This window comes from Tachyglossus aculeatus, chromosome 16, assembly GCF_015852505.1.
Source record: "Tachyglossus aculeatus isolate mTacAcu1 chromosome 16, mTacAcu1.pri, whole genome shotgun sequence".
Classification (NCBI taxonomy): Eukaryota; Metazoa; Chordata; class Mammalia; order Monotremata; family Tachyglossidae; genus Tachyglossus; species Tachyglossus aculeatus.
In genome coordinates, this window is record NC_052081.1 from 45,105,830 (window position 1) to 45,131,451 (window position 25,622).

General features: G+C 51.1%; 1 protein-coding gene across 3 annotated transcripts in view; it reads left to right on the forward strand.

Annotated features, from left to right (window-relative positions):
* Positions 1-25,622, forward strand: part of MACF1 (microtubule actin crosslinking factor 1) — a 337,049-nt gene that overhangs the window by 231,144 nt on the left and 80,283 nt on the right. For 2 of the 3 annotated variants that reach the window (XM_038758002.1, XM_038758001.1), the window contains 7 exons: positions 1,021-1,138; positions 2,231-2,293; positions 3,934-4,175; positions 5,582-5,711; positions 6,368-6,567; positions 7,810-8,305; positions 10,429-11,900. In XM_038758002.1, coding sequence (XP_038613930.1) covers positions 1,021-1,138; positions 2,231-2,293; positions 3,934-4,175; positions 5,582-5,711; positions 6,368-6,567; positions 7,810-8,305; positions 10,429-11,900 — 2,721 coding nt within the window. The remainder of the gene's footprint in view (positions 1-1,020; positions 1,139-2,230; positions 2,294-3,933; positions 4,176-5,581; positions 5,712-6,367; positions 6,568-7,809; positions 8,306-10,428; positions 11,901-25,622) is intronic. The other variant, XM_038758003.1, reaches the window with a different exon arrangement.

Sequence of the window (25,622 nt, forward strand, 5' to 3'; positions counted from 1 at the left end):
CTGTCTCTATACGTTGCCAACTTGGACTTCCCAAGCGCTTAGTACAGTGCTGTGCACACAGTAAGCGCTCAATAAATACGATTGATGATGATGATGATGATGATGATGAGGGGCCTGGCTCCTCCCATTCAGACAACTCTCACAGTTTCTCGTTGCCATCACTCTAAGCCGAGCAGCGTGCGCGGGTGGTCACGGCCGCCTCAAAAGTCCTCGTCATCCCCGATGGAGAGGCAGAACTGTGAACTGGGCACTGGCCAGAAGGCCCCTTTCTGGTAGACAGAGCTGTAAATCCTCAACCCACCGAGGCAGCATAGCCTAATGAAAATACTCAGGACCGGGAGCTAGGGGACCTGGGTTCTAGTCCCGGCTCTCTGACTGGCCTGCTGTGGGAGCTTAGGCCAGTCACTTGACCTCTCTGGGCCTGTTTCCTCATCTATCAAATGGGGATAAAAATACCCACGCTCCCACCCTCTTGGACTGTGAGCATTGGACAGGACAGGGACTGTGTCCCATCTGATGATACTGATATCTATCCCAGTGCTTGGCAATCAATCAGTGATATTTATTGAGCGCTTACTGTGTGCGGAACGCTGTACTAGGCTTGGTGCTTGACCACTTAATACAGTGCTCTGCACACAGGAAGTGCTGAATAAATACGATTGAATGAATGAATCATGAACAATGAGTATGTTTTTTCCCCCGAATCACCCTGAGTGCTGGTTGCCATCTCAACTTTAATTATCCTGGAATAAAATCTGTGGCATTCTGTGTTGTAGTCTAGATGTGTGAATATTTCAATTTCACTCTGGGCTCCAGTTTTTACCACAGGTAATCTAAGGCAAGAAGAGCAGAATCTTCTTCCTGTGGGGACCCAGGGCTGCGTTGAATTTTTTTTTTCCCAGAAGACGAGACCGTGAAATGGCAAGCAGGGTGTGTCTGTTCCATTCCTCCTCCCCGGCGAGGGAGGCCTGGGGCCTGGGTTCGGTGTTCAAGTACCTTGCATTCTTGTTTCTTTAACAGGGTCTCCTGGAGGGCTGGGCCGGGAAAGGGGCCCAGGTGGAAGAAGTCAACCGCAGAGGAACTGCCTTGGAGAACCTGATCGTGGACATCACCGCACCTGAAACCCAAGCGAAGACAGGTGAGGTCCAGAAGGAGAGAGCAAGGAAAAGGAATCTGTTTTCCCTCCTTCCTTCTGGTCATCCCTCTGCTCCTCAGTCCGGGCCGGAGAAGCCACCCTGGGGTGGATGCCCCACCAGGAATCAAGCAATCAATGGTGTTTATTGAGCACCTACTGTATTGAGCACTGTACTGAGCACTTGAGAAGGCACAATTGTATAGACACCATCCCTGCCCACAAGGAGCTTACAGTCTACAGGAGGAGACAGACATCAAAATAAATTGCAGATAGGGGAAATGGCAGAGTGTAAGGAACCGGGACATAAGTGTTGTGGAGCTAAGGGTGGGAGGACAGGGCTGAATCCGCAATTTTCTTGGCCTGTCCATAGAGAAGCAGCATGGTTTCATGGAAAGAGCATGGGCTTGGGACTCAGAGGAGGTGGAATCTAATCCCAGCTCTGCCGCTTGTCTGCTGTGTGACCTTGGGCAAGCTGCTTAACATTTCTGTGCTTCAGTTACCTCATCTGTAAAATTGGGATGGAGACTGTGAGCCCCACGTGGGACAAACTGATTATCTTGTATCTACCCAAGCTCTTAGAACAGTGCTTGGCACATAGTAAGCGCTTAACAAATGCCATAATTATTATTATGCTTAGTACAGTGCTTGGAACATAGTTCAGTGCTTAACAAATACCATTATTATTATTATTATAATGTCAAGTGTCAGGAGGGAACAGTTCTACCAACTATGTCACAATGCCAAGTGCTTAGTCCCGTGGTCTGCACACAGTGAGTGTTCTGTAAATACCATCGATGGATGGATTGATTGTAATGAGATGGGCTGAAGGTGAAAGTCGACCCTTCTCAGGAAGCAATCAGGGGGTGGGCCTTGTGGGGGGTCAACACTCAGGACAAAAGATAGTTGCCCGGCCCCCAGAATGGTTTGTCTCTTTCCATGAGCTCCGTTGTCTTGTGCTTCGTTAAACTCTTGTTGCCCAAGCACCGTGTCGGTAGTCGCTGTCGGGCACGTTGAAGTCAAGTGGCTCTTTGCCGGTCCGTGTCCGCCTTCCTAACCTGTTTGTCTCGCCCTCTGTATCCCTGTCCTTCTGCTCAGGTTCTGTGCTGCCCGCTATAGGAGCTTCTGTAGGCAGTGTAAACGGATACCACACCTGCAAAGGTGAGCGCTCGCCCACTCGACAGCACTGCCATGTTGCCCGTGTGAGAGCTGTGTCAATGTACGCACCCGTGTGTCTGTTGGTCTGGGCGGATCGGCCGCCTCGGCAGGGGTGTGATCCCCAGGGCCAAAACTTGTGGGGGTTGGGGTGTGTGTGTGCGGGTCTGTCAGCCCCACCCTGATTCAGCCGAATCTTCCCATCAGCTGACTCGCGGGTTCTTGGACAGGTTGTGTTGTAACTAAGCCGAGCTGTAAGCAAGTCGGCGATGGCAGTTGGGCTGACGAGCCAACATAGGCCAAGCGAGGGAGAGGAGTTGTGGATAGAAAACCCTTGAAAAAAAGAAATCCAGAGCTTGAAAGGACTTCAGCACGCCAGGAGGCCACAGCCCTCGGTTTCCAAGAGACCTCGGTCTAACAGTGAACTCTCAATCAACTGTACTCATTGAGTGCTTACTGTGGGCAGAACACTGTACTAAGCCCTTGGGAGTACAGTGCCACGGAGTTGGTAAACACAGTCCCTCCCCTAAACGAGCTTACCATCTAGTTGTAGTCTGGATCGTTGTAAATTTGTCGTTTCCAACCTACTGAAATTGAAAGTGAGGTACCGGGTTCGCCACCCCACTCTGTTTACTGTTTGCTCTGTTTATGTGGCACTTGAAAGTAGTGGAGCTGGATAAATAATCAAGTCTAGAACAACAGGCTACTCCGGGCAGGATAATGAGAACCGTTTGGCTCTGGGTAAGTAAACAGGAAATCGTTCTCCAGTGCTGCGGCATGCAGATCTCCGGCCCTCAGCGCAGTGGAGATCCGACCCTGCAGAATCTAATCCTTCTGGACTAGAAAGAGAAGGAGAAATTCGTAGGTCAGCCTATCTCCGCTCCACCTGGGGCCCAAACCAGGCATGGGAGCCAGAGAAATTCCCAAATCCAGAAAACTGGCACCTGGAAGCCTGGAGCTTTGATCAGAGAAGAAAACCTTCATAGGGGAGCCCTTATTCCTTAAGGGGCAAGGCTGCAGTGACCTGGGGGTTTCCTCAGTTTCAGCAGAGCCCCTTCCTCCAGCCAAAGGTCCAGTCGCTGGTTCCGAGAACTCTAAGATCCCAACGTCGGAGGAGTTGGCAGGTTATAAATTTAGTCCCTCTCTGGGGATGTTGGGCTTAAGAAATAAAGGCATTTATCCAGATCTCCGGGTGAGCTTCATGCTCGCTCACACTACCCAATTATTCATTCATTCATTCAATCATATTTATTGAGCGCTTACTGTGTGCAGAGCACTGGACTAAGCACTTGGGAAGTACAAGTTGGGAACATATAGAGACGGTCCCTACCCAGCAGCAGGCTCACAGTCTAGAAGGGGGAGACAGACAACAGAACAAAACATATTAACAAAATAAAATAAATAGAATAAATATGTACAAATAAAATAGAGTAATAAATCCGTACAAACATATATACATATATACAGGTGCTGTGGGGAGGGGAAGGAGGTAAGGTGGGGGGGATGAGGAGGGGGAAAGGAAGGAAGGGGCTCAGTCTGGGCTCACTTATGCTCCTGGCTGACCCCATTCTGGGACCAGGGCGGAGGGCCCCTCTCGTCGGGGTGCTGTGTTGGTTCGCTGACCCGGACCGTTTCCGTGTGATCAGATCTGACGGAGATCCAGTGCGAGGTGTCGGACGTGAACCAGCAGTACGAGAGCTTGGGGGGCGTGCTGCGGGAACGCAGGGACAGCCTCCTGGCCGTGCTTAGCCGGATGCGGGAAGTCGGGGAGGAGGCCCGCTCGGCGTTGAAGTGGCTCGAGTCCACGGAACGCAACCTGGAAGCCCTCGACGCTACTTCGTCGCCCACCAAGACGGAGACCGTGCGAACCCAAGCCGAGCACAACAAGGTACCGTGTCCCCGTTCCTGAGAGCAGGCACAATCGTCAATCAGTCGGTGTGATTTATTGAGCACTTACTATGTGCAGGACACCATACTAAGCCCTAGGGAGACAATGCAACAGAATCAGTCAATCAACCGGTGATGGTGATTGAATGCCTACTCTGTGCAGAGCATTGTGCCAAGGGCCTGGGGAAAGTACAGTGTAGTAGAGTTCCCTGCCCACAGGGAGCTCACATTCTACGCAGAGAAGCAGCGTGGCTCAGTGGAAAGAGCCCGGGCTTTGGAGTCAGAGGTCATGGGTTCAAATCCCAGCTCCGCAGTTGTCAGCTGTGTGACTTTGGGCAACTGGGCCTCATTCATTCATTCAATCATATTTATTGAGTGCTTACTGTGTGCAGAGCACTGTACTAAGCACTTGGGAAGTACAAGTTGGCAACATATAGAGACGGTCCCTACCCAACATTGGGCTCACAGTCTAGAAGGGGGAGACAGAGAACAAAACAAAACGTATTAACAAAATACAATAAATAGAATAAATATGTACAAATAAAATAGAGTACCTCATCTGTAAAATGGGGATTAAGACTGTGAGCCCAACATGGGACACCCTGATTACCTTGTAACCTCCCCAGTGCTTAGAACAGTGCTTTGCATATAGCGCTTAATAAATGCCATTATTATTATTATTCTACAGGGGGAGATGAACACTAAAGTGTATTAGAGGTGGGGGAAAAATAGAGTATAAGGACGTGCTGAGGGGCTGGGGGGGAGTAACAAAGTGCTTAAGGGGTCCACAGCCAAGTTCAGGGGTGACACAGAGAGGAGTTATGGTATTGGTTAGCGCTTACTATGTTTACTAATGTTCATTGTTTGAAGCAGCGTGGTTTAGTGGAAAGAGGACAGGCTTGGGAGTTAGAGGATGTGAGTTCTAATCCCAGCCCCGCCACTTGTCTGCTGTGTGACCTTGGGCAAGCCACTTAACTTCTCTGGGCCTCAATTTCCTCATCTGTAAAATGAGGATGAAGACTGTGAGCCCCACGTGGGACAACCTGATGACCTTGTATCTACCACAGTGCTTGGCACATAGTAAGCGCTTAGCAGATACCATTATTATTATTATTACTGTGCGCCAGGCACTGTGCTAAGCTGTGGGGTAGATCCAAGCTGATGGGGTTGGACAAAGTCCCTGTCCCACGAGGGGCTCACAGCCTTAATCCCCGTTTTACAAATGAAGGAACTGAGGCCCAGAGAAGTGAAGGGACTTGCCCAAGGTCACACAGCAGACAAGTGGTGGACCCCCAGGGGTCGAACCCAACTCCTTCTGCCTCCCAAGCCCTTGATTTGAACAGTCTACACAGACAGAACGGCCTCCTGTTTGGAATCTCATCCTTTCCAATATGTGCTTCTTTTCAGGCTTTCCTGGCTGAGTTAGAACAGAATTCCCCAAAGATCCAGAAAGTAAAGGAAGCCCTGGCTGACCTGCTGGAGAAATACCCCAACTCTCAAGAAGCAGAGAACTGGAAAAAGATGCAGGAGGAGCTCAGTAAGTCAATCGATCAATCAATCAATTAATGGTATTTATTAAGTGCTTACTGTGTGCAGAACACTGAACAAAGAACACTTCAATAGAGTAGGTAGGCATGATTCCTGTCCACAAAGAGTTTACAGACTAGATGGGGAGACAGACATTAAAATAAATTACCGATGGATATGTACATAAGTGTTGTGGGGCTGGGGATGCGGTGAATATCAGTGCCTAAGTGGGGACCAGGGAGCTGAGATGATTCCAAAATCAGTCTGGAAATCTTTTCTGAATAGACTTGCTAGCAAATGTAGCATCCCAAGGGGCTTCAGATACATAGAAAACTGAAATATTTAAGTGCCATATAGGACAGGTGCCCCTGTGAACCTAAGCAAGGCCAGTACAGGGTCAGACGGTCATCCAACCTAGGGTTCGGACTCTACCGATGACCACTGGGCACCTGGGAGAACGGGAGGAACAGGGGGAATGGGGACGGTTCCCCTTTGGAAGTGCAAGCAGGAGAAGAAGAACTGGGCAAAGGAAGAAAAATCAAGCTGGGTTCCAAGTCCTTCCAATAAATGAGACTGGAGTTGCGGGGGAGTAGAAAGCAAAGGTAGACGAGGGGCAGGTTTTTGATCAGAACGAAGGCGTGAACCTTTGACTCCTCTCCCCTGCAGACTCCAGGTGGGCGAGGGCCAACGAGGTGACCGTGGCCCGCCAGGAGAAGCTGGAGAAGTCGGCAAACCAGCTGGACAGCTTCCAGGCGGCTGAGGCCCAGCTGCGCCCGTGGCTGAAGGAGAAGGAGCTGATGATGAGCGTGTTGGGGCCCCTGTCCATCGACCCCAACATGCTGAACGCCCAGAAGCAGCAGGTCCAGGTGAGGGGTGGGCCAGATGCCCGGAGGTGGCGGGGAGGTCCCGAGTAGAAAGGGCCAAACCGATTTTTGTTTTTCTTTCACCTGGGGCCGAGCCAAGCTGTTTTGCTCCAACACCCAGCCATCTGTGGCTTCAGTGACTTGTCCTTGCAGTGTGCCGATCGATAGAGCATTCCGTGCTCAGACGTTTGGCATCGTGATAACACACAGCCACCTACAGGGCCTTGTCAGTAGCCCTCTCTGTTTTGGCCATAGCCCTCACATGAAGCATTCTCAATCTGATCAACCCCCGCCTCCCTCTAGAGCTCGTCATTAATCTTCAGACCATTAGAGTATGCATTAGGTGCCTGCCCTTCGCTAACCACCAGGATAGACCCAATATATTCAGATCAGACAGTCCGCGGCCAACCCAGGGGTCACAGCCTAAGAGGTCGATGGAGCCGACAACTTGTCCCCAATTTTATAGATGAGGTAACTGAGGCGCAGAGAGGTTAAGCGATTTGGCCAGTGTCACATAGCAAGCCAGGGAGAGATGGGACTTGAACAGGCAGCTCTCCAGATTCCCACTTCCCAACTCTTCCCATGGGCCTAGCTGCCTCCCTTCTTACCTCACGGAACTGAAAATGGGGCCTCAGGAAGGCAACCGGTCCAGCCCCCAACCTCCAGGGGCAGGCGTGAATCAGCCAGAACTGATAATTATTATCTAATTATCTGGGAAACCAAGGCTTCTCTGAGAATATGTGTTCCTTGGGCCAGCCCACCTCACAGTTTATCTGAGTCCAACCTGTCTCTTCCCAAGGCAAGAACGCGAGTTGTCAAACAGGAGATACTGAGCAGAGAAAACTGGGCTCGGAAGCCGGGACTCTCGGTCCTGACTCGGACTGCCTTCTCCCAGCGTTCCAGGGCAGGGGAAGACGGGGCCAAAGCAGGGAAGAGGAGATTGCAGCTCCTCCGGACCGTTTCCCAGAGTAACCGGTGAACACTGTGAGGGGGAATGGAGTAGGACAAATAAGGAAGCAAAGTGAAGCAGACTTAATCAGAGCTCCTCTGAGAAACAGGTTTTTATTAGGCCGTGGCTATAAATAGAGATCGTGTCTTTGCCCGTTCGGCCGGGTCTGGAGTTTCCCGCTTTATTTCCAGGCGGGGGCCGGGGCCGGTTTGGAGAGCGCCGAGGCCCGTTTTGTTTGGACACGGCCTTAGATCCATCTCTCCCGTCCAAACAACGCCAGGTTATTTCTGTTTCAGTTTATGCTGAAGGAATTTGAGGCGCGGAGGCGACAGCACGAGCAGCTGAACCAGGCCGCACAGGGCATCTTCGCGGGCCCGGGCGACGCCTCTCCGTCCACCGGCCAGGCGCGGGACCAGCTTGAGGGCATCAATCAGAAATGGGTGGAGCTGACGGAGCGGCTGAATTCGCGGTCCAGCCAGATTGACCAAGCGATTGTCAAGAGCACTCAGTACCAGGAGCTCCTACGGGGCCTGGCCGAGCAGGTCAAGGCTGTCGGGCAGCAGCTGAGCGGCCAGTCGGCCATCAGCACCCAGCCGGACGCGGTGAAGCAGCAGCTGGAGGAGACCAGTGAGATCCGGTCAGACCTGGAGAGGTTGGACCATGAGATCGCAGAGGCCCAGGCCCTGTGCGACCAGCTGTCTCTGCTCATCGGGGAGCAGTACCTCAAGGACGAGCTGAGGAAGAGGCTGGAGACGGTGGCCCTCCCCCTCAAGGGCTTGGAAGACCTGGCAGGTGAGAAACCATCCCTGGCGGGACGGATAGTGGGGAGGAGGAGGAGGATGATGAAGAAGTGTGGGCAGGAGGGACGCAGCCCGGCTTGGGAAGCCGCAGGCTGGCTGCCCATTCCAGGGAGGATGCTTCTGTGGAGTCCAATCCGTGGGGTTCATTGAGCGGTTACTGGGTGCAGAGTGCTCTACTAAGCGCTTGGGAGAGTATAATACAACAGTTGGTAGACACGGTCCCTGCCCACAAGGAGTTTACAGCCTTAGGACAGAAGGATGCTTTCCAACGTGACTCACAGCAGGATTTATCTGAGCTCGTTGCGGCCAAGGAATGTGTCTGCCAACTCGGTTGTATTGTACCCCCTCAGTCGCTTAGTGCTGTGCTCTGCCCGGAATAAGCCCTCAATAAATCCTGCTGATAACAATGATGAGCTTCCTCTTTCTGCTGTTCTCCTGGCAGGCGGGCTGATGTCATTATCGGGAAGCATGTACACGCACCCTCCCCGTAGGCACAGAACATGCCATTTCTATCTGGTGCACTCCCCAAGCATTTAGTACAGTGCTCTGCCCCCAGTGGGTGCTCAGTACAGAGCACTACTGCTTTTTCTCCTGACAAAAAGAAGTCACTTAACTTCTTTGTGCCTCAGTTCCCTCATCTGTAAAATAGGGATTAAGACTCCCAGCCCCATGTGGGGCAGGGAATTTGTCCAACCTGATTAGCTTGCATCTACCTCAGCGCTAAGAATGGTGCTTGGCACATAGTAAGCGCTTAACAAATTCTATCATTACCATCATCTACTGAACGTTATTTAACACAGCCACCTCCTTCCCTCAAGCGGGAAGACGAGAGGAAACCCTCTCAGCTGAAAGCCAGAGCCAGGATGGGAGCTCAGTGCTCCAACTTTCAGCGATGTTCATGACCTTAATCCCATTAGGTCAGAACCTGGACTTTTAATTTTTTCTTTTAAAAACGTTTCTAATGTCCATTTTCCCCTCTATATGATCAGCTCCTTGTGGGCAGAGACCGTGTCTATTGACTTTTTTTAATGGCATTCGCTAAGCACTAATGATAATAATAATAATTATGGTGCTTGTTAAGCACTTACTATGTGCCAAGCACTGTTCTACGCACTGGGGTAGATAGAAGTTAATTACGGTGGACACAGTCCCTGTCCCACAGTGGGGCTCAATGGGGAAAATCCCCATTTTCCAGATGAGGTAACTGAAGTCCAGAGAAGTGAAGTGACTTGCCCAAGATCAAAAGTGGTGGAGCCAGGATTAGAACCCAAGTCTTTGTGACTCCCGGGCCTGTGTTTGATCCACTGAGCCACGATCATTTGCCTCCCTGTTGTCATTCATTCATTTCATTCAGTCATATTTATTGAGCCCTTACTGTGTGCAGAACACTGTACTAAGCGCTTGGGAAGTACAAGTCAGCAACATATAGAGACGGTCCCTACCCAATAACAGGCTCACAGTCCAGAAGCGGGGGGACAGACAACAAAACGAAACATGTAGACAGGTATCAAAATCATTTACCCGTCTCCTTCAAAGAGGCTTCCCCGATTAAGTCCTCTTTTCCTCCGTTCATTCTCCCTTCTGCATCGCCTTTGCACTTGTATCTGTGACCTTTAGATATTTGATATTTGCCCCACCGCCAAATCCCACAGCACTTAGGGTCACCTCTTTAGCAGATATATTGTAAATTATTTATTTATTCATATTAATGTCTGTCTCTAAACTGCAAGCTCGTTATGGGCAGGGAGCGTGTCTGCTAATTCTGTTGTATTGTACTCTCCCAAGCGCTTAGTTCAGTGCCCTGTACACAGTAAGCACACAATAAATATGACCCACTGATTCTTACTTGGCTCCAAGTGTCATCACTACTGCAAAATCAACTCAGGGGCGTGTCCTACTCAACCTCACCATCATCAATGGTATTTATTCAGTGCTTACTGTGTGCAGAGCACTGTGTTAAGCACATACAAAGCACTGTATCAGGCGCATAGGAGAGTACAATAAAAGCCTCTCCTAAGCGCTAAGTGCTGCACACTCAGCAAGTGCTCAGTAAGCACCATCGAATGATGGATTGATTTTTCTCGCTTGACAAACACCGATCCGCTCCCCTTTCAGCCGATCGCCTGAACCGGCTCCAGACGGCCCTCGCCAGCACCCAGCAGTTCCAGCAGATGTTCGACGAGCTGAGGGCCTGGCTGGACGACAAACGGAGCCAGCAGGCCCGGGCCGGCCCTATCTCGGCGAAGCTCGAGAGGCTGCAGGCCCAGCTCCAGGAGCAAGAAGAATTCCAGAAGAGCCTGAATCAGCACAGCGGCTCCTACGAGGTGATCGTGGCCGAGGGGGAGACCCTTCTCCTGTCCGTGCAGCCGGGGGAGGAGAAAGCGGCCTTGCAGGGCCAGCTGGCGGCCCTCAAATCCCACTGGGCGGAGCTGGGCAAGCACGCTGCGGACCGGCAGGCCCGCCTCAAAGATTGCCTGCATAAGGCTCAGAAGTATCAGTGGCACGTGGACGACCTGGTCCCGTGGATAGAGGACTGTAAGAGCAAGCTGTCGGGCCTGCAGGTCACCCTGGACCCGGCGCAGCTGGAGGCCACCCTCCTGAGAGCCAAGGGCCTGCTGAGCGACGTGGAGAAGCGCCGCTCCCTCCTGGAGCTGCTGAATGGCGCGGCCGACCTCCTCCTCGACTCGGCCCAGGCGGACGAAGACGACGTCCGGGATGAGAAGGCGGCGCTCGAGCGGACCGTGGACGCCGTCACGGAAGAGCTGCGGGCCAAGACGGGGTCTCTCGAGGAAATGGCTCAGAGGCTCAGGGAGTTCCAGGAGAGCGTCCAGACGGTCGAGAAGAAGCTGGATGGGGCCAGGCACCAGCTGGAGATCTTGGACGCCTTGGGGCCCCAGGCCTGCAGCAACAAGAACCTAGAGAAGCTGAGGGCCCACCAAGAGACCCTCCAGGCCCTGGAGCCTCAGGTCGACTACCTGAAGCGCTTCACCCAGGGCCTGCTGGAGGACGCTCCGGACGGCCAGGGCTCCTCCCAGCTCCTGCACCAAGCCGAGGCGGCCGAGCGGGACTTCGCCTCGGTGAGGCACAGGGTGGACGAGGGCTGCAGGGCGATGGAGAGCAAACTGGACGGGATCGGTCAGTTCCACGGCCGGGTCCGCGAGATGTTCTCCCAGCTGGCCGACCTGGACGACCAGCTGGACGGCATGGGGGCCGTGGGCCGGGACGCCGACAGCCTCCAGTCCCAGATCGAGGACGTCCGGCTGTTCTCGGGGAGGGTCCGGGGGCTCAAGGCGGACGTCGCGGCCGCCCGAGAGGAGTGCCAGCGCATGCTGGACGAAGAAGGGAGCCCGGACTTGTTGGGGCTCAAGAGGGAGCTGGAGACGCTGAACAAGCAGTGCGGCAAGCTGATGGAGAGGGGCGGGGCCCGCCAGGAGCAGCTGGAGACCACCCTCGCCCGCGTGGAGGATTTCTACAACAGGCTGAAAGAACTGAACCGGATGACCACGGCGGCCGAGGAGGGAGAGGCCCTGCAGTGGGTCGTGGGCACCGAGGTGGACGCCATTAACCAGCAGCTGGCAGATTTTAAGGTCAGTCTTCCCCCTTTCCAACCTCGCGGCGGTAATCCCGTTCGATCCCGGACCGTCCTGTCAGAGCGCTGACCAGATGGAGACATGGACTGTGTGACCCTCCATTTCCTCTCCCCATCCTCCAGCTCTCTCACCACCTCGGTCCCACTAAAACCACCAGGTTAGGAGGGTCAAGAGGCCTCTTGGGTGACTGAGAGCGGTGATTAGTTGCTTTTTCATTCGGGTTGGAGGTTTGGCTCATCATCATCAGTGGTGTTTATTGAGCTCTTACTATGTGCAGAGAGCACTGTACTAAGCACTTGGGTGTACAGTACAATACATACTGGTGGAACAAGCGATGGATTTCCATGGCTTAGTTTGGACATGCCAGGTGGGCTGTACCGTTCTACTTACCAGAATCCTCTCTTGATCGGAGGCAGAGGTGCGTCCTGATTTCTGCCTTTTCGGGGAGGTCGAGGCATCCTGCCGTTAGCCCGGGGCTGAGAGTTTTCTCTGTCATTTTTGGTCTTTACTGTATTCCGCATAGCTTTAGCATTGTGACCTAATGGATAGAGCACGGGCCTGGGAGTTAGAAGGACCTGGGATCTAATCCCGGCTCTGCTACTTCTCTGCTGTGTGACCTGCGGCAAGTCACTTCACATCTCTGGGCCTCAGTTCCCTCATGTGTAAAATGGGGATTAAGACCGTGAGCCCCACGTGGGACAAGGACTGCGTCCAACCCGATTTGCTTGGATCCACCCCAGCGCTTGCCTGGCACGTAGTAAGCACTTAACAAATACCACAATTATTATAATTATTCCTGTGAACCGCTGGAAGATATTAGAGCATGTGATCTCCAAGCTTGAGAACATTGACGTTAAGACCCACCTACCTGTAAGTTCAGAGACCCCGATTTCTAAATCTGCCTTCTTTGAGGAGTGTGGTTACCTTTCGTGTGTTGTTTTTCAAGCCGCGGGTCCTTCGCCGTGAAATTTGTCTTGGGTGAAGTTCACCCTCTCCAAGGCCGGCAGGGAGAGAAGTTTCCCGGCCTGGTGGACGGTGGCAGTGGGGGGAGGGCATGCCCCGGCGCAATTACTTTCCATCTCGTGACTGAATCGATCCCAGAGGGGACAGCAATTCCTGACACTTTTGCAGGGTCTCTACTGTCTTACCTTTCACCTCTATCATCCATGGTGTTTATTGAGTGCTTAGTGCATGCAGAGCACTGGATGAAGCGCTTGGGAGAGTCTAGTAAGATTGGGAGACATAGTCCCTGCCCACTAATTCGCTGCTTAGAGAAGCAGCGTGGCTCAGTGGAAAGAGCATGGGCTTTGGAGTCAGACATCATGGGTTCAAATCCCAACTCCGCCAATTGTCAGCTGTGTGACTTTGGGCGAATCACTGCACTTCTCTGTGCCTCAGTTTCCTCATCTGTCAAATGGGGGTGAAGACTGTGAGCCCCCCGTGGGACAACCTGATCACCTTGTTACCTCTCCAGCACTTACAACAGTGCTTTGCACATAGTAGCGCTTAATAAACGCCATCATCATCATCACAAGGGGTTTCTGGTCCGGTTTACACTTCCAGCACAGTGGTCTCAATTAGGCTGGAGCTTGAGGGACCTTACAAAGCTTGGGGCTGGGACCAAGCCTAGCAATCCATGATCCTTGGCTTGACAGGGGTCATCTTTGTCCGATCTCCTTGCATTTGGATTTGCTCCCTTTTTTTCATCCCACCCTCAGCCCCACTGCATTTACATTCATATCCGTAATTTATTTTATTTATATTAATGTCCATCTCCCCCTCTAGACTGTCAACTCGTGGTATGCAGGGAGCATGTCTACCAACTCCGTTATATTGGGCTCTCCCAAGTGCTTAGTTCAGTGGTCTGCATGCAGTGAGCGTGCAATAAATACCAGGGACTAGGAGGCCTCAGTGTGGGGTAAGTGCAGTCGGGGAAGGTCATTTCAGCAGAGCCAGGCCGGGCTTTGGGGATCATAGGAATTGAAGGTTCAGTTGGTTTGGTTAGAAGCAGCATGGTCAATTGGTTAGACCTCGGGCCTGAGAGTCAGAAGAACCTGGGTTCTAATCCCTGCTCCACCACTTATCTGCTGTGTGTCCTTGGACAAGTCACTTCACTTCTCTGCGCCTCAGTTACCTCATCTGTAAAATGAGGATTAAGGCTGTGAGCCCAATGTGGAACATGGACTATGTCCAACCTGATTTCTAGACTGTGATTTCTAGACTGTGAGGCCACTGTTGGGTAGGGACCGTCTCTATATGTTGCCAACTTGTACTTCCCAAGTGCTTAGTACAGTGCTCTGCACACAGTAAGCGCTCAAAAAATACGATTGAATGATGAATGAATGAATTACCTTGTATTTACCTTTAGTACAGTGCCTGGCACATGTAAGCGCTCAACAAATACGAGAGAGAGAGAGGGAGGGAGGGAGGGAGGGAGGCGGCACTTAAAAATAAGGTGGTGTTTCTCTTGGCAGTTGCAAATGTTCCAAATGAGCTCTGTGAAAAGTCCCGTCTGTTTGAAATGATCTGTCTGGTTTGAGGGTGGAAGGGTGGGATGGCGGAGGGGACAGAGCCAAAGGCAGCCTGCACTCCCCTCCCAGGGCCGTGCTTGGTTTGGCTTGGGTCCTCAGCCAATCCAGTGCACTGGGGTCCCACCCCTTCCCCCCATTTTGCCCTCTCCACCCCCCTCGCCCCCCAAAAATCAGGCTGGGTTTGCGCTGCAATATGCAGCAAGGAGGGGTCCAAGGCAAGCAGGAAGCTGGAGCCAGGAACCGGACTCTTCTCTCAGTTGACTTTCCCAAGCATTGCAACAGAGGGGCTCTTGAATACTAATGCCACGCCACATGCATAGATGTAATAATAATAATGATGATGGCATTTATTAAGCGCTTACTATGTGCAAAGCACTGTTCTAAGCACTGGGGAGTTTACAGTAATAAGAATAATGATGGCATTAAGCACTTACTATGTGCAAAGCACTGTTCTAAGCGCTGGGGAGTGTACAAGGTGATCAGGTTGTCCCACGGGGGGCTCACAGTCCTCATCCCCATTTTACAGATGAGGGAAGTGAGGCCCAGAGAAGTGAAGTGACTTGCCCAAAGTCACACAGCTGACACACAAGATGTAGCCTTGTTACCCCTGCAGACCTCTTCCCCGGTAGCTCTTCTAGACTGGAAGCTCGTTGTGGGCAGGGAATGTGTCCATTCTGTGGTTATATTGTATTCTCCCAACTGCTTGGTTCAGTGCTCCGCACACAGTAAGCGCTCAATAAATCCAATTGGCTGATGTGGCCGGGCCTAGGCTGAGCTCAGATCCCAGGGCTCCAAGCCCAGGCAAACTGGCTAAACATCAACCCTTGCAGGATGTTAGACCCCCACAGGCAATTATTCTCCCCATTCTTCAAAGTCCTATTGAAGGCACATCTCTTCCAAGAGGCCTTCCCAGACTAAACCCTCCTTTCCTCTTCTCCCTCTCCGTTCTGAGGAAGTGGCCCTGACTTGTTCCCTTTATTTGTTCCCTTCCCAGCCCCACAGCACTTATATCCATATTTGTAATTTATTTATCTTCATTAATGTCATCTCCCCTAAGTCTGTAAGCCGCTGTGGGCGGGGAATGGGTCTGTTTATTGTTGTATTGTAATCTCCCAAGTGCTTAGTACAGTGCTCTGCACACAGTAAGTGCTCAATAAATGCAGTTGACTGACTGATGGGCTCCTGCAAGGCTGAGGGCATTGTCTGTGGTTATACAAGGCCAGTGCCTGGCTCCATGTGGCCGATGAGTGTGGAGAGGTAGGAGTTTGGAAGACGCCCTGCTCCCAACCATATGCCGGGCCCACGGCAACAGGAGACTTCTCAGATCTGAATCTCATCAGACCTTGTCAGGAGTCTGGAAGCAGTGTGGCCCAGTGGGTAGAGCCCGGGCCTAGGACTCAGAAGGACCTGGATTCTAATCCCGCCCCCTCCCCTTGTCTGCTCTGTGACCTTAGATGAGTCAGTTCATTTCTCTGGGCCTCAGTTCCCTCCTGTGTAAAATGGGGATTCAGACTGTGGGACAGGGACTGTATCCAGCCTGATTTGCTTGTATTCACTCCAGTGTTTAGTACAGTGCTTGGCACACAGAAAGCGCTTAACAAGTACCACAATTATCATTATTATTGCTGCCTCTTTACGTGGGTGAAACCTCCTTGGCCTGGAGAATCCACCAATTTCCCAGAGGAACTTAGGTGCCCAGGACAGATGATCCCAGCAGTAGAGACTAAGGGCTGCCGGGCAGAACTCCTGCTCCCTCCTCCTCTTCCTACTCTCTCCTCCTCTCCCTTCTCCTCCTCCTCAGCATGGGGATGGGTCTCTGGATAATGGAATGGGGCCAGAGGCCACCCGGGAGTGGAGCTGTCATCCTGGGAAGGGGCCAGACAGCCCCGCTGCAGATTCTGGGTCCCGGGCTGAGGGCCGGCACGGGGAGGACCCAGGGGATCGGACCGAACCGGGCGGAGGTCAGGCCTGACTCCGGAGTCAATTGCCCGCTCCACCCACCCACACTTGCCAGGCCAGGGTGGGCAAACCTGCGGGAGAGGGCTCAGACGGGTCTTCTGTTACGCCCGAGGGAAATGACCGGAAAGGAATGACCCCAAGGAGCCTCTCTGAATGGCAGCTCATAAATTGGGAGGCGGCTGGGATGAAGCGGGACCCGTGCCCAGGGCTTCTCCAGAGTATCGCCTCTGTGGCAGGCAGGGATTGTATCTGATATATCATTTTGTTGTCCTTCCCCAACTGCTAAGTACAGTGCTCTGCACACCGTAAGTGCTCAATAAACACAAATGATTGATCAAGAAGCTGATTGAAGGATTTGGTGAGGCCTTAGCCACTTCCCCTCCCAATCAAGCAGTCAGTCAAAGGGCTATATTGACTGCATACTGTGTGCAGAGCCCTGAACTAAATGGTTTTTTTTATGTCTTACTGAGTACTTGGAGAAGCAGCGTGGCTCAGTGGAAAGAGCCCGGGCTTTGAAGTAAGAGGTCATGGGTTCAAATCCCGGCTCCGCCAATTGTCAGCTGTGTGACTTTGGGCAAGTCACTTCACTTCTCTGTGCCTCAGTCCCCTCATCTGTAAAATGGGGATTAAGACTGTGAGCCCCCTGTGGGACAACCTGATCACTTGTAACCTCCCCAGCGCTTAGAACAGTGCATTGCACATAGTAAGTGCTTAATAAATGCCATTATTATTATTATTATTATTACTAGGCACTGTACTAAGCTCTGGGGTGGATGCAAGCTAATCAACTTGGACACAGTCCATGTCCCATGTGGGGCTCATAGTCTTCATCCCCGTTTTACAGTTGAGGAAACTGAGGCCCAGAGAAGTGAAGTGAAGCAACTTGCCTAAGGTCACCCAACAGACAAGGGGCGGAGTCAGGATTAGAACCCAGGCCCTTATGAGTCCCAGGCCTGTGCTGTATTCACTAGGCCGCACTGCTTCTCTAAGCGGTTGGGAGAGTACAATACAGTACAGGGCACCTTGTCATCAGGGAGGGACACTCTCCTTGACCAGCGCCTTCTGAGCTCATGGGAAGTTCAGACAATGAATAGGGAAGAGGAATCCATTTGTGTCTGTCGGTCGTGTTGACACCCTGAAGGGCCAGGGAAGGAAAACACAATTCCAAGCCCTTTCTGGGGACTGAGGTTCAGCGTTTTGGCTCGTTGTCCAGGTTTCGGGGGCGGGGGAGGCCTTGATTCCTGAGCTGATGTGTGCTATTGTCTGGGAGAGGTTTAACGCTGGCCTACCTCTTGCTTTCGGTTTCTGAGCACTTTTAAAATGGGAGAACGCTGCGGGGCGGTTCTGAAAGCTAGACTAGACTGTGAACCCACTGTTGGGTAGGGACCGTCTCTGTATGTTGCCAACTTGTACTTCCCAAGCGCTTAGTACAGTGCTCTGCACACAGTAAGCGCTCAATAAATACGATTGATTGATTGATTGAAAGCAGAAAGATTGGCCGACCAGTGTACTAAGCGCTGCGATAGATCCAAGCCGATCAGGACACGGTCCCCGTCCCACGTGGGGCTCACAGTCTTCATCCCCATTTTCCAGATGAGGGAGCAGAGGCACGGACAATCATCAATCAATCAATCAATCAATCTTATTTATTGAGCGCTTACTGTGTGCAGAGCACTGTACTAAGCGCTTGGGAAGTACAAGTTGGCAACATATAGAGACAGTCCCTACCCAACAGTGGGCTCACAGTCTAGAAGGGGGAGACAGAGAACAAAACCAAACATATTAACAAAATAAAATAAATAGAATAGATATGTACACGTAAAATAAATAAATAAATAGAGAAATATGTACAAACATATACATATATACAGGTGCTGTGGGGAAGGGAAGGAGGTAAGATGGGGGGATGGAGAGGGGGACGAAGGGGAGAGGAAGGAGGGGGCTCAGTCTGGGAAGGCCTCCTGGAGGAGGTGAGCTCTCAGTAGGGCCTTGAAAAAATATGAAACGCTTCACGAATTTGCGTGACAAGGGAGGTGACTTGCCCAAGGTCACACAGCACACAAGTGGTAGAGCTGAGATTAGAACCCAGGTCCTTCTGACTCCCAGGCCGTTGTTCTATCCACTAGATCACGCGGGTTCTCAATCCCTTCCCAGCTCCTCCCGTATTTATTCATTCATTCAATTGTATTTATTGAGCACTTACTGTGTGCAGAGCACTGTACCAAACGCTTGGGAAGTACAGTTCAGCAATAGAGACAATCCCTACCCACACCGGGCTTACACTCCTGTTAAACCGGCTGGCTAGTTGACCAACAGTGAGATTTATTGAGCACTTCATGTGCGCTCAATAAATACGATTGAATGAAGTGAATGAATGAATGAATGCTGAGCACTGTACTAAGCTCTTAGGAGAGTCCACCAGATTTGGTAGGCAGGATTCCCTGCCCTTAAGGAACATTTGTTAAATGGCACATGAATCCGCATGGTAATTTTAAATTCCTAAATTGGTCTAGCATAATGATAAGTGACAATGTAATGGTGCCAAGTGAAATGTGAATCTAAATATTTTGATTGCCTTATATGACCACTCAGCAGCAGGCTGAGTACACAGAGGGAGAAAAATCCATGAATGCCTTAGGATTCGTTTATAGAGGTGAAGAATTCTTGGGATGACAGGGATGGCTTTACGTGATAATAATTCAAGTGACATTGATTAAGTTCTCAGACACCAGGATAAATGTAAGGAAGCAGCGTGGTCTCGTGGAATAGCATGGGCCTGGGATTTAAAGGATCTGAGTTCTAATCCCAGCTTCACCATCTGTCTGCTCTGTGACCTTGGGTAAGTCACTTCTATACCTCAGTTACTTCAACTATACAGAGGGCTACCCTCCGTCGTAAGCGAGTCATACCACCCTGCCCTCCATCTCATCGCTCGTGAATACAGGCAGGTCTGGACCCGGAGTGGCAGAGCTAAGAGAAACCCGAGGCCCAGCTCGTGACAAACCAGATCACCCCACCAAAGCAGTGAGGCAATTCTGTGGGAAGAAACTGTTTTCCTTTCCCATCGGAGGGCTGAAAAGTCACTACCTCTGGGAGAGGATTCGCCCCGGAGTGTTTATTAATTCAGCCATCTGATTCTGAGAGACCACCGAGTTGACTGGAATCCATTTCCTCTCCGAACTGGCCGCGGGTCTCTAGATGATTCGCATTCGCGGGCTGGGCCACTGAAGCCAGCTGCTGGGAACAGAATGGCGGGAATCCTTCCAGAAATCTCCAGCGAGGATAGCGAGTGCATTTTCCGGAGCCTGGAAGGAAAACCACTTAGCACGGGTTAATCTCTTCAGGAAACTGGATTTTCCTGACCGTGAGAGTAGGATCCAGACTTGGATGGAGGCAAAGCATGATGGGAAGGCAACAACAGATGTGTAATGAGCTCAGGGGGCCCCTTTATAATAATAATAATGGCATTTATTAAGCACTTACTATGTGCAAAGCACTGTTCTAAGTGCGGGGGAAGTTACAAGGTGATCAGGTTGTCCCTTGGGGGGCTCACAGTCTTAATCCCCATTTTACAGATGAGGTAACTGAGGCCCAGAGAAGTTAAGTGACTTGCCCAAAGTCACACAGCTGACAGTTGGCAGAGCCGGGATTTGAACCCATGACCTCTGACTCCAAAGCCCTGGCTCTTTTCCACTGAGCCACGCTGCTTATCTTCGGCTTAAGCCAGAGAGCTCCCTGAAAATGACCATCCGGTGAGGGACAGGGTGAGATTTCAGAGATGCAGAGATGCAGAAATAATTAGTTGAGCAGGGGCATAATCTCTCTCTTCTCATTTATAGAAATCCCCCTTCCCATTTCAGTCCAAATCTGAGGATGTTTCACGGCAAGCCCCCTCCCCCTGGTTTTGAATTGCCTCCCCCCACACACACACCGATTCCACATCAGGAAGTACCTTAATATGAAGAATGATGGTATTCATTAACTGCCAACAAGCCCTGTGCTAAGTACTGAGAAAGATGCAAGATAACCAGGTTTGAAAGAACCCCTGACCCACCCAGGGCTCACAGTCAAAGAGGGAGGGAGAACAGGTATCTTATTATTTTACAGATGAAGGGACTAAGGCACAGAGAGGTTAAGTGACTCACATAAAGGCACACAGAAGACAAATGGTGGAGCCAGGACTAGAACCCAAGGCTCCTAAATAAAAATAATAATAATGTGCTTTCCATTAGGCCACGCTGCCTCCCTAATTAATTAATCATGGTAATTGTTGAGCGCTTACTATGTGCCGGGCATTGTTCTGAGTGCTGGAGTATATACAAGTCAATCAGTTTGGATACAGTCCCTGTCCCACATGGGGCTCAAACTCTTTATCCCCATTTTTACAGCTGAGGTAACAGGCCCAGAGAAGTAAAGTAGTAGTAATAATAGTGGTATTTCTTAAGTACTTATTATGTCCTAAGCGCTGGCATGGATACAAGCAAATCAAGTTGGACACAGTCCCTGTCTCATGTGGGGCTCACAGTCTCAGTCCCCGTTTTACAGATGAGATAACTGAGGCCCAGAGAAGTGAAGTGACTTCCCAGGGTCACACAGCAGACAAGTGGCAGAGCCAGGATTAGAAACCAGGTCCTACTGATTCCCAGGTCCGTGCTCTATCCACTAGGCCATGCTGCTCCTCCTTGAGAGTGGTATTCTTGGGCGGTACCCCCAAAAAACCTGTATTTGCCAACCTGGATATGGACTGAGTCAAGATGTCCCTCAGGGTTAGAGCCCAGTCCCCTGGGCCCCTCCTCCGGGCACTCGAAGCCTGGCACTGGATTTTCGCTTCACTTGAGGGAAAGGCCAGGGTGAGGGCTGGAAGCCCTGGCCTGAGCCACCTGCGGGGAAAATCTGAACTCAGCTCCAAGTTCCATCCTGCCTCCCTCGGGGCTGAAAAGTCCGAAAGGCTCCTCGTCAGGTGGGGCTCCACTCCCTCTGCCAGCCCAGTCATTGAAAAGCTGTGGAAATGGCACAGCCCTCTAGACTGTAAGCTCTCTGTGGGCAGGGAATGTTTGTCGATTGTTAAATTGCACTTTCCCAAGCGCACAGTACAGTGCTTTGCACATAGTAAGCGCTCAGTAAATACAACTGAATGAATGAATAAATACCCTCCCAATAACTTAGTACAGTGTTCTGCACACAACAAGGGAATCAGAGGAATTTTCTTCTAATTCCGACTTTGCCACTTGCTTGTGGAGTGACCTTGGGCAAGTCATTTAACTTCTAGTAAGCACTCAGTAAATACCACTGATTAATCCTCTGAGCCTCACTGTCCTCACCTATGAAATGGGGATTTCAGTACCTGTTCTCCCGCGTACTTAAACTGGGAATCCCCACTGGGATAGGGCCCTTATCTGACCTGATTAACTTGTAGTGCTTGGCATTTAGGAAGCATTTAACAAATACCACGTTGATTTTTATCATTATTATCTTCTGCCTCTCTGAGCAGCTCTAGTGAATTACCAGACCAAAGAATCTTCCTTTTGTTCTCTTCCTGCTTGGCAGCCCACAGGGGTGATGGAGTCTAGTGGATAGAGTCACCGTTTCTCAGAATCACTTGTGTGCTGTGTGAACTTGGGGAATTCACTTCACTGTGCCTGAGTTCCCTCATCTGTAAAATGGGGATGAAGTTGAGAGCTGTTTCTCAGCTAAGAGCAGGAAAGAGCAGCGAAAATATGGTGACCCTTAGAGAGCAGCGTGGCCTACTGGATAGAGCCTGGGCCTAAGAGTCAGAAGGCCCTGGGTTCTACTCCCATTTCCGTCACATGTAACCTTGGGCAAGTCACTTCACTTCTCTCGACCTCACTGATCTCATAGGGAAAATGGGGATTAAGACCGTGAGCGCCATGTGGGACAGGGACTGTGTCCAATCTGACACGGGTGGGTGTCTGGGTGTTGGCCACCCAGGTTACATGTTGAGATAGAAACTTCTCTTCCGATCCTGTGATTTTTGAAAACGTGTATTCGCCGGCGGATGACGTCAGCCAAGACCACCCCACAGCCCTGTCGCCCATTCTTCTCCCGCATTCATTCGTATTTATGAAGTGCTTACTATGTGCAGAGCACTGTACCTAGAGCTTGGGATTGGGAGAGTACAATACAGAACAATGCAACAATAAACAGTTCTAGGCTTACAGTCTAGAACTGGACTCCCCCGGTTCGTTTTTTCTGGCGCTCGCCTCCCCAAAATATCCATCCCCCTGCAGTTGTAGTGGGATTTGGGTTCCATAATGGGGGCGGCTGGGGAGGAGGAGGGCAGTTGGAGGAGGATCGGAGACTTCCTGGGGAAGAATACTGTGGGTCAGTCAATGCTCTGTGCCTTTAAAGGGAGGGGACAATCCAGAGCTTGTTCTCTGGTAGGACTGAAGCTCCCGCCCAGCTGGTGGTATTTTTAACCCCTCTACGACCCCCCCTAAGAATCCCAGTGTCTCTTTTATAGTCTTACTCCCCCCACCACCCCCAGCCGCAAGCAGCTGTGGATAGGGAGGTGGGAGAAAGGGGGCTAGTTGAACGCTTTCCAGACCCGCTTCGACTATCACCATCTGGTATTTAAGGCATCGGCAGCTTGAGCAGAAACGCCTTTTCTTACAGCTGCCTGATCATCTTAAAGGCACTGGGCCCCCCAGGTCAGGTGAATCCCACGAGAGAGGAGGGACACCAAAGAAACGTGGGTGGATTCCGAGCGGTGGGGCTTTGGCAAACTCGATGGGACAGGGAAAGCTTGTCCGCTCCAAGGGATTGTTTGCCGGGGGAGCGAGGAACGGGGCGTTGAAGCCCGCTGACTAGGCAGCTGAAGAATTTCAGTGGGGATGAGGGTAAGGGGGAGCGCTTGCTTGAGCCAGACAAATCCCCCGACTCTTGTAAATAAAGGAAAAGGGGATGCAGTCAGGGAATAAATTGCAACTGACCCTGCTGGCTAAAGGGCTTGGAAATGTTGGAAAATACAGTCCTTCATATTTACATGTCCCTCACACCCACACCCATCCCCCCGGCCCCCAACACACACACGGAATTCGCCTTCTGACAGGAAGAATCTGGTTTCCTCCATCCGGATATGACTGATGAGCCGTGTCGCCCTCAACCTCCCTCCTCCTTGGACTGTGAGCCCCATGTGGAACAGTAGGCCTACTAGGAACTCTTAGAACAGTGCTTGACACATACTAGGCACTTAAGAAATACAATTATATTGATGATGATAACCTAGCAGCCGAGGTTCAGAGCAATCGGTGTCCTGGGCCCCTGAACCGGTTCTAGCCTATGAGCTAATTTTTTTTTGTTGTTTTTTTTAATGGTATTTGTTAAGCACTTACTATATGCCAGGCACTGTAGTAAGCCCTGGAGTAAGTACAAGTTAATCAGGTTGGACGCAGTCCATGTCCCACATGGGGCTCACAGCCTTAATCCCCATTTTCCCGATGAGGTGACTGAGGCCCAGAGAAATGAAGTGACTTGCCCAGGGTCACACAGCAGACAAACGGCCGAGCTGGGATTAGAACCCAGATTAGTGTGGCTCAGTGGAAAGAGCCTGGCTTTGGAGTCAGAGGTCGCAGTTTCAAATCCCGGCTCCCCCAATTGTCAGCTGTGTGACTTTGGGCAAGTCACTTCACTTCTCTGGGCCTCAGTGACCTCATCTGTAAAAAGGGGATTAAGACTGTGAGCCCCATACAGTGCTCTGCACATAGTAAGCGCTCAATAAATACGATTGATGATGACAACTTGATCACCTTGTATCCCCCCAGTGCTTAGAACAGTGCTTTGCATATAGTAAGCGCTAAACAAATACCATTATTATTATTATTATCTGCCTGACTCCAGACACGGTGCTCTATCCACTAGGCCATGGTGCATCTCTGTGGAAGAGAAACATTTTTCAGCCCCCGGAGCCGCGATTGGTTGCCGGGAGAGAGGCTGTCAGGGCACTTGGTTAATGTGCCGGCTGCAAAATGAGAGTCAAATCGGGTCGGCACTGCCAAAGCTGCCCCATTTGGTGGCTTTAGGGAGGAGTTACCCCAGTCTCAGCTGTGCTGGTTGGGAAATTCCAACTATGGGAAGAACGTTGGCATTCCCCCACCCCCCTCCTTTTTTTTAGTAGTACTTTATCTTTCCTGAGTTCTTTGCAAATGTTAACCTCCCCTCCCCCCCGCCCCCCTTGATGATTTGATTAGGGCAGAATGCAGTGCCCCTCCCTGCCAACCCCTGCCCTCCTCCTGACGGGCTCCGGGGTCTCCAACGGCTGCCTACTTCAGAGACTGTTAGGCAGTTGATATATTTTTTTGTTTTAATCTGCAGAGGCCCTGCTGGGGTTAGGACTCCAGTTTCCATGGGGATGTCACTCCCACAAACAGCATGAGAGACCTGAGATGCTCTTAGGAAACCAGATTGTCAAGGCCGCCCGGGGCCGGATGATGTTGGTTTCATTTTTTCGGTCAGGCTTCCCCCGGACTCGGTTCGGACTTCTCAGGGGTGGGTGCTTAGAAATCCAGTTGGGTGACTGAGACTGTAAGCGCGTCATTGGCAGGGAACGGGTCTGCTAATTCTGTTGTTCTGTGGTGTGGTGGATACAGCACAGGCTTGGGAGTCAGAAATGTCATGGGGTCTAATCCTGGCTTTATCACTTCTCTGCTGTGTGGCCTTGAGCAAGTCACTTGACTTCTCTGTGACTGAGTTCCCTCATCTGTAAAATGGGCATTAAGACCGTGAGCCTGATGTGGGACAGAGACTGTGTCCTACCCGATTTGCTTGTATCTACCCCAGTGCTTAGTATAGTGACTGGCACATAGTAAGCGCTTAACAAATACTGCTACAGTTATTATTAGAGCACTGTACTAATCTCTTGGGAAAGTACAAGACGCGGTCCCTACCCATGAGGAGTCTTGAGGAATGATAATAATATTTGTATTGGTTCAGCAAAGGGGTGTGTGGCATTCTTGCTTGGTGGATTTACCCAAATCGGGGGGAGAGAGAGAAAGATCAAAATCAACATTCCTAAACCTAATCTTTTGAAAATCTGTGAGAGACCTACATGGAAAGGGTGTCTATATCCAATAGAAATACTATTACCTTGTAGCCTCCCTCCCCATCTAGAAAGCTGTGGGCCTCTCCAGGCTTTTGGCCCAGTCTAGATTTCCATTATATTTGTAGGAACCGTAATAGCAGTAGTAACCATATTTATTAAGCCCTTGCTAAG